This window comes from Nuphar pumila, chromosome 13 (assembly GCF_984573655.1).
Source record: "Nuphar pumila chromosome 13, dmNupPumi1.hap1.1, whole genome shotgun sequence".
Classification (NCBI taxonomy): Eukaryota; Viridiplantae; Streptophyta; class Magnoliopsida; order Nymphaeales; family Nymphaeaceae; genus Nuphar; species Nuphar pumila.
In genome coordinates this window covers 6,465,423-6,474,461 of record NC_143261.1, presented here as the reverse complement: position 1 = coordinate 6,474,461, position 9,039 = coordinate 6,465,423, and the positions used below count along the sequence as shown (strand labels likewise).

General features: G+C 39.8%; 1 protein-coding gene across 4 annotated transcripts; it reads right to left on the bottom strand.

Moving 5' to 3' along the window:
• Positions 1 to 227: 227 nt before the first annotated feature.
• On the bottom strand, positions 228 to 2,921 carry LOC149817629 (cell number regulator 2-like). Of its 4 annotated transcripts, none has more exons than XM_089985202.1 (5): positions 2,391 to 2,921; positions 2,093 to 2,164; positions 1,766 to 1,984; positions 480 to 601; positions 228 to 320 (listed from the first exon to the last, which is right to left on the bottom strand). In XM_089985202.1, exons 1-4 carry the CDS (start codon positions 2,608 to 2,610, stop codon positions 525 to 527), a joined length of 588 nt encoding a protein of 195 aa, XP_089841328.1. In that variant the 5' UTR covers positions 2,611 to 2,921; the 3' UTR covers positions 228 to 320; positions 480 to 524. The 4 variants fall into 4 exon arrangements, with proteins under 4 accessions (XP_089841328.1, XP_089841327.1, XP_089841326.1 ...); XM_089985201.1 differs by having other exon boundaries at positions 251 to 339; XM_089985200.1 differs by having other exon boundaries at positions 251 to 601.
• Between the last annotated feature and the right edge of the window lie 6,118 nt (positions 2,922 to 9,039).

The following is a 9,039-nucleotide window of genomic DNA, read 5'->3' as shown; positions in this document are numbered from 1 at the left end:
TCCTTACGTTCATTCAAGTAGAGGGATCAGGTGCAATTATATATGGCTTTGAAATGAAACAAGCCACTCGTGGCTTGGCTTGTATTCTGCTATAAAGAATTTTCTGGGCAAGCCGAGCACTGTGTGGTGGCTCGTATAAACTCGTTATTCAATAATAAATATATTTTATGAATGATTTAGCTTGAAAACATAGACCTTTGAGCCATAAACAGAGCTTTGGAGTGCAAATTCTTACAAAACAAACGGGCCCTCAGGGAGTTGGCACAGAATCTTCATCTGATCTTAATATGCTGATGAACACATTTCGCACGGACAGACATCTTATTCCTTGCAAGAATCCTACATCTCAAACTCAGATTGACGGATCGAATACAATGATCAAAGCGAAAATCACATTATTTACACAACTCACAGTTACAAACGAAAAGCCTTCTCTTTTTCACGTAACAAAACAACAGTAGCAGCAGCAATCATTTTACCTTCTTTCATGGGATCCTTATAAACTTTTGGTAACTTTCAGAGTCTTATCGGATCATTCCCTGAGCCATAAACGGTGGCGTAGTGGCCGCACGATGCTGCCTATCAACGTTCATTTTCCATCCTTCACATTGAACCGAACCAGCATGAACAGTTAGTAGAAGAAGTGAGGTCAACATTGGGACTGGTACTAAAAAAAATTACCAACTAAGAAGTTCGAAGGTATAGGTTTAAACTGAAGGACGCATTTCTCTTGGCAAAGTGTGGTCCATTTCCCACGACATCCTGCCTAGGGCTGTCAATGGGTCTGGTTTGTACCCGGGTACCCAACCCGACTCGAACCTGAATACTCGGGTATGGATATGGTCATGAAAAGTGCCAACCTGAATAATATTTGGTCCAACCCAAACCTGACTCGAGCAATATGCAGTTGGGGTTTGGGTTATGATTTTTGCCAGTTACTTGATCTGGCCCAAGTATTTTATATATATTTTCAGTAAAAATAAATTCCTAAATTATGGGTCCGGGTTTGGGATTTCAATTTTGTGACCTGGAAAAACCGTAACCAGAACCCGAAACCCATCATTTATTATATGAGCAGGTCTGGGTCGGTCCTGACCCGATCTGTTGACATGCCCTGTGGGGACCTAGGTCCAGGTGAGCACGTTTTCTCATCTAGAGAAGTTACTGTTTTTATTTTTTTAAAGGAAACTGTCATATTGTGTTGTTATGTCATTAATATTCCCTCACCACCGCGCTTCTCATTTGATCAAGTGTGTGTGGGCCCCACATGGTTCCCAAGTGAGATTTGCGGTAGAGAATGGATATAATCGACGATCAGCTATATACAGTATGACCATAACTTGTCATGTTAAGCACAATCTTATTTTATGTATAAGGACTTATACTTGGTTATTTCTAATTGGATTTCCGTTGCCCAATGCCATTCAATCGTAGTTGATTTGGACTTTGGAGTATGGCCAGAGCAGGGATACAACTACAAGGATCGTTTAAGTGCATGCCTATGTTAGACTTGAGATCTTGTACCATGGGACCCACAGCTACAGAGTGCAGACCCCACATGAATTGCTGTCATGTAAAATAATCATGGCACTTAGGGTTCTCTAGATATCCCTGTTGCCAAAAAGTGAAGAACATTAGACCATATTCAATTTCATAAAAAATGGGTGATATGAAATATAAACCATGCATCTCCCACTATCACCGTCGAATGACAAAAAAAGGAAAACAAGAAATGAGGCAGAAATGAAGGAAAATTTCACCGGACCTATGGCGAGGTCAACTCCGCGAGCCTTGAGCTCCCTGTACTCCTGGCAGAGCGCGCACTGCTCACACAGGAAGTGAACGAAGCAATCCTCACAGGGCAACTCCAGCAGGTCGTATTGGGCCCTCAGCCTCGACCGGTAGAAGCAGGAGTAGAAGCAGCACCCAGTGCACAGAGACAGCAACATGATCACCCCATACAGAGCCCCACTTGCACCGCACGCTGCGCACTTGTCGAACGAAAACTCATTAGAATCTCATTCAAATCGTTTGTACAACGAAGAAGAAGAGGAGGATGGTGGGTCTAACTCTGATGTAGAAAGAGACATACACATTGAACCTTTGTCCACGATCTCTGCAATCTGTCCGAACGTTACACACGGGCAGAAGCACGTTACCAAACCTTCACACAACACAGAGAGAGAGAGAGAGAGAGAGAGAGAGAGAGAGAGAGAGAGAGAGAGAGAGAGCCGAAAGAAGATCAACATTACCACTCATGAAGATCAACAAAATGTTGAACCCATGAACCGAACAATATAAAGAACAAAACAAAAAATAGCTAAAGAAAAAGAAACTACAGACAGATAACAACCGACAACAAAGCCGAGAGAGAGAGAGAGAGAGGATACAGTTGGCGGGATCGTCGAAGCAGTGACCGAGTTCCGTGGTCCATGGTGTGGCGATGGTCGGGTGTGCAGGGGTGGGTGGAACAGGAGAGCGGTAGTAGTGGTGCTGGTGCTGCGGGGTGGCAGTGGCGGGGATGCAAGAAGCAGGTTGAGGGTTGTAGGCAGCACCTTCAGGAGGTGCAGAGGGCGCCGGTGGCCATTTCTCCTCGCTGTGGGGATACATGATGAGACGGTGAGGACGGAGGTATAACAGTACTTCTCTTTTAACGAATGCCTAGCCACGAGGGAACCTCTACTCCAGTTTATTACATACAGTATGTCAAAAGTCTTTCTATATGTTGGAAAAAGAGTTTTCTATGGCAAAACCATGTTCTCTTCTCTATGAATTCCTTCTCAAAACAACGCGTTGGTGATGCAAACTTTGAGGCTCTTATGTTTTTAACCCATTGACTAGAAGCCTGCGGCTCTTCAACTTGGGGTAATGACCTCATTCACTTCTTGTAATTTGGCTTTGGTGGTTTTTTTTTTAATAATTTCTTTCATCTTCCTTTTGAATTTTGAAGATGAGAATGACAACCCAACTCTGATTTGCTTTTGACAAGGTACATGATAACAAAAATTCTAAGGACTGGTGACATGGTTATATTTCTTGGAAGAAACATTGAACTTCCATATTGCTTGCACTACTTGGGCACCAAAAGAATAATCAAAAGTCTAGCCTTGAACCCAATAAGTTAGAGGGAGAAAATGAGGAATGCCTCGCATGAATTGTCCCATTTCTTAATGATGTGGTCACCATGCAAGGTTTTTTAAATAAAAGTCAAACTTTAGAATAATTCAAAAAATAGACGCAATGCATTATTTGAAGATGATGTGTCGAAACACACATTTTTTTTGTGATTTGAAATCACCATCGATCCATCCATTGTGTAATGATGACGTGAGTACCTTTGTGGTGGGTCCCTGTGTTTCCACCAATGAATGGTAGTGATGAAGGCCTTGGACGGTGGTGATCTCAAAACACTTAAAATTTGGGTTTGGACCTATCACCTGATCTGACCAACAGGGGAGAAATCATACGTCGTCAATAGCAGTGTCAACTGGTTTGGTTCGGACCCAGGTGAAATCAGACCTGACCCCGATTTTTGAGTATGGTATCTGGTTTAGACATGAGTTTAATCAGACCCACCATAAAAGAAACCATACTCGGACCCAATAAAAACTACATGAATCAGACCCAAAACCACACCGGGTAAAATAATAATTTTTATCATTTTTATATTGAAAAATTACTGGTCTTAATCAGAACATGGGTCAGGCCTGGGTCTAGTATAAAATTTCACAAACTATACCCAGATCCATGTATTAATCGGAGTTCAGATTCGGACTCGGTCTTATTATTTATCCTCATACCCGGATCCTAATGGGTTTGGTACCGGTAAACCAGAGCCGTTGACACCCCTAATGTCAACCCTTAGTAAGGGTTTCTCATCGTAAAAAAAAGATAATCTGAACATTTGTCCTAAACAGCACAAAAATAACACACGGATCTATTTACTGAAGATGGTAATCCACTCCAACGTTTCATTGGTTCACCAGAAGCGAAGTCTAGTAAAGTTGCAAATGTGGCCGAGTTAGGGGCTAGAAGCGGGTCATGCCATATCCATCTCAGAATGCAAAATGCATGTAATCGATCCAAATCCAAGTCAGGATTCAAATTGATATTTGATGTGATAGGCTTCAAACCGCAAACTGGGTCCTGTCAAAAAAGACAACAAACAAGATTTTTACATGTAAAAAATGCAAAGGATCGAATTTGAACCGAATGCAAACATAGATCCTCCATAAATTACTGATCCAAATATGATACAAACTCAAATATAACTGTTCAAGCAAAACTGAACCCAATTAAATACACATTCAAATCTTATTCCAAGGATCTGTATCTGGAGGTAGCCCCTCCGGTTCGGATCATATATCCAACCAAGCCCGATCGCTTTCTTGATCCTAACTCGCGTGCCTGATAGCTCTCACAATGGACATTTGTTGGACCCGGTCAAATTGCAATTTTTCTTTTCTCAGATGTGATGTTCGGTCAGATTTAAGTAACACGTGGAAAACCTATCAAAACGGTGGTTAGGTAGCAGGTGGTTAGTGTATATATATATATATATATATATATATATATATATATATATATATATATATACAAAGTAATGGGTCAGTGCTAAACTGCGTGCTAAATAAGTTTTTTAGGCTTTTTTTCATTTTATTTTTAAATTCTAACTGTGTAGATGTGATATATGTCCTTGATTTTATAAGAATCAACTCTTGAAGCTTTTGGTTCTCATACATGGATGGGTTTTTATAAAGTTTGAAAAATCAACCATCTAAAATCTTTGCAAATTCTTGAGGCTCCTAACATTATTTTTTTCATCGAAAACACATGATCTAGGTGTGTATTTTTAGTAAATCGACCATACCCAACACATTTATAGGGCCGAAATCGCATAAAAAGCATCAGAGAAGATGAAAAATCCATTTAGCATGCAGTTTAGCACCAAATGGGTTTAGCACGGACCCATTACTCTCTCTCTCTCTATATATATATATATATTCAACACTTTTTTTTCAAATCTAATCATGTAAATGTGCTTGGCGCGGCGAATTTGCTAGAAATCAATCATTGAATCATGTATTTTGATGAAAAAAATAAGATTTTTGAATGCTTGAATATTTACAAAGATTATGAGCTATTGATTTTAAAGCCTTAAAAAAATCTTGTTTATGCATTAAAATTGGATGGTTCAAGAGTGAGTTCTTATAAAACTAAGCATGTAACTCACACCAGCATGGTTAGATTCAAGAGAAAAGAACAAAAAATCCATTAAAATTGTGGTTTGAACATTGGCTCTTATATTTTTAGTTCTCATATTCTAGTGACTATATATATATATATATATATATATATATATATATATATATATATGGGTTAATCTACCTTTAAATAAGTTAAGTTTAATATTAGATAAATTTCACCTTATAAAAATGACAAACATACTAAAAAAAACTGTATTTTTAAGAATACAAAGTTATTTTTTAAGGTAAAAAAGTAACTTTTATGACTGAGGTGGTATCCCAGGTGGTAAGCGGGGTCTTGTTCCAAGCTTAAAAAAACTGTTTGACTTTTCAATCCTTTCAAACAAATATAACTTTGTATTTTTAAAAAATGCCATTATTTTAAGGACGTTTTTAATCATTTTCAGTTGTATTTTAAAAAATAACACGGGTACGGTCACAACCTTATCTAAAATTGGATGTTGGGGTTATTGGTAAATACTTCCTGAAAAAAAGTATACCAATGTTACTTTTGTATTCAAACGTGCAAACAAGGAAATGCCCACAAATACTCTCATTTTCTCAAATGCGTGGCGACACTTTATGGGAGTGTATTTCCGTACCGTATGGATATGGTCTTTCTTAGGATCTGAAAGTATGTGCCCAGATCCATATCCCATCTGAGCTTTCTTAGACCAGATCTGATGAAACAGTAACAGCCATCCTTTTCCAATGGGACAGAAAAAATCAACGAGCTAGTTTAAGCCCAATTCTGACCAAGATTGAACTTAATATCTTCCTTCTTACCACAAAGCGAGCATGTGGCTTAGGATCGAATCTCTTATTTTGGAGATATGATTTTTATCATTGAGTGATTCATTGGAATATGGAAAATGCCTACTTCTCTTTATGGAAAGTTGATGAGATATAATTCTTGGCAGCTTTATCAAAATTAGTAGTAACAAAAAAAAAAATACTTGAATGAAGGTAATTTTTTCTTTTTATAGGCAAGCTGGGGTTAGACAGACCCCTACTAGGGGTACAACTAGACCATCGGGTTTTGAACCTGCAACGTCCCAACACAAGGTGATGCTCATACCACACAAGCAGAGCCCCAGTGGCGGAGCCAGAAGTTTTTTGTTGGGTGGGCAGACTTCGGGTGGTGATCATCGACCTCTGTCGGTGGCGCAGTGACACGAAGCTTCCATGGTGGTGAAGATCATACATCGAGATCGAAAGCCTGTTTCGGTAGTTGAGCCACCTCCTTCTCGGTGGTGATCCAACAGGAAGCCGAAGGTCTTCCAACTGAGGTGCCTCCTCAGCTCTCTCTCGGAGGGGACGGTCCTCGCCACAGCATCGAGGCATAGCAACTCTGTATCGCAGGGAGGCGTGATCTCCACTCCTGCACGACCCTGCTCTGATCTTCTTCGACAATCATTCGCAAGGAAAGAATGCAACCTCCAAATCGTGGGGAATGAAGAAGAAAACCCGAGTCATATCATATTTCAACTCGGTTTCTAATTCTGGGGTGGGCGACCGCCCACCCATGCCCACCCCTGGCTCCGCCACTGCAGAGCCCACATTTGTTTGCATGGAGGTGTTTTTGTTTTGATATTTTGGCGAGGAATGAGCATCGACACTCCGGTAAATCCATGACAAGTAAAGTGATCTCAAAGATGGTTCTTCCAGGACTACGTACCTCAAAGCATCTATATCATATCTCCTAATCTTCAAGCGTCTCAGCCTGCTAAGATGGCAGCCTGGCCATTTTAGCTTAAATCTCTTTGAACTCCCATTTGATTTTCGCAGTGATCGCCCCTATTGGCAGCCTAGCTCCCTTAAATGGCCTCTTATTTCTTTCCATCCCATCAGTTCAGATCGGAGCCATTACTATACTTCTGACTAATGAAGCCAACACACTGTAAAGGAATGGCATCATTGAGAGAAACTTTGGGGTGAGCATGCGTGGACACTCCCGGACCCAAATGCCAACAGTTCTCATCTCATCAAAAGTTGATCTTAATCACAACCAACTTGCAGAAAGAGTGTCTTTCCAAAGTCGCCTTCCTAACGAGTTACACTCATGGGCTTCACAGCCTACCTCTTTCTACAAGCCTACGAGAATATGAGAAAGAACACACGACTTCCATATATATATATAGGTCCTTGGTTCGACCTTCTAATTTAAGTCCTTGCGTGGGTGTCTCATCCTGCAGCCTGCTTGCTTTCTATGGAGTGCCTCGTGGTTCCTAGAGTGCCAGAAGAGAATGCCAGCGCCTTTGCTCCATTGATAGAAGGCACCCGAGGAACTACTATTCAAGATCACACAGAGCAGAGGGACACTCCTTAAAGAAGAGAGAGCATCACATGCTAGTTACTAAGTATTGAGATTAGGATAAAATAATCTTATCCCAACAAATTTTCTTCTCTTTAAGGAAATCATGTAAACTAATTGGGAGTTTTATCTCAACAAATCTATTGAGGATTTGTTATCCATTGTAGTCGTGATTTACTGTAATCCCTTCTATTTCTGTAAACTATGTAATCTCTTTTAATTCAGTAACCTTTGTAACCTCTATATAAACAGAATAGTATTGAGAAACGAGATATGAAGAATTTTTTTATACTCTTTGCAAAACTTCACATGGTATCAGAGCAGGATGTCCTGAAGCAAACTTTTGCCATTCATCTTCGTTTCCATCCTTGTCCTAGCCGAACATCAGTCGGTACCCGAACGAGTGCTACAGGCTCCTCTGCCTCGTCGAGCTTCCTGTAGTTCATTGCAGCTAACAACGTCTTCGACTTGTAGAGCACGATCGACTTCCAGCTCTGCGTGATAGTGCAATGGAAGGATTTTGTCCTACCAGCTCCCAGTCCTGCCAAAAGGATCTATTGGCAGTACCTATAATCGATTTTTTTCATTACTGCCTGAGTTCACTTTTCTTTTTTTTGCTGCAAGATCCTTTGCAGTTGGCTTGTGTTTTCATTTCCTATTTTTTTCTTTTTCCATGGCTTCTCCATGAGCTGTCCTTGTGTCTCAACCTCTTGATGGAGACAATTATGCCACTTGGAGTCGAGCCATGATAATGGCCTTGAGTGCCAAAAATAAAATTGGTTTCATAGATGATTCAGTTTTAAAGCTTAAACATAATTTACCCGATTATCCTAAATGGGTCCGATGTAACAACGTGATCCTATCATAGCTATTAAATTTGATTTCTTGAGACTTGACCAATAGTGTCATTTATGACACTACAACTCAGTAACTCTGAGCAGACTTACATTAGCATTTTTTCACAAAGTATTGCTCTCATGATTTATCAAATCCAATGTGCAATAGTTAATCTTCGGCAAGATTCAATGTCAATAGCCACATACTTCTCTAAAATCAAAGGATTTTGGGACGAATTGTGTTCATATAATCCTTTACCCTCATGTATATGTGGTGTTGTCAAACAATTGAAAGAACAACATGAATGCGAATGAGTTTTTCAGTTTCTTATGGATCTTAATGACTCATATGATACAGTAAAGGAACAAATTCTCTTTAAGGATTCATTGCCGTCAGTCGCCAAAATATACTCCTTGGTTTTTCAAAATGAACAAAGTAGGAAAGCTCGAGTTAACCCTATAACTGCATCAAATAAATCAACCTTGTATTCAAGTTCTTCTCATAATGATTATCATGAATCATGAGTTAGTGCCATCCAATTTAGTTCAAATGAGCGAACCAAATATACAAGACGTAGTAGAGTTATATGTTCACATTGCGGTATCACTGAACATGTTAAAGAAAAGTGTTTCAAGCTAAATG

What these genes read in the sequence shown, in the direction of transcription:
- LOC149817629 (XM_089985202.1), bottom strand. Translation starts at nt 2,610, where the DNA reads ATGTATCCCCACAGCGAGGAGAAATGGCCACCGGCGCCCTCTGCACCT. An exon ending in CGTGGACAAAGGTTCAATGT is followed by an intron (nt 1,985 to 2,092) that starts GTATGTCTCTTT and finishes ACAAGTGCGCAG; the next exon opens with CGTGCGGTGCAAGTGGGGCT. An exon ending in CGGAGTTGACCTCGCCATAG is followed by an intron (nt 602 to 1,765) that starts GTCCGGTGAAAT and finishes TTCAATGTGAAG; the next exon opens with GATGGAAAATGAACGTTGAT.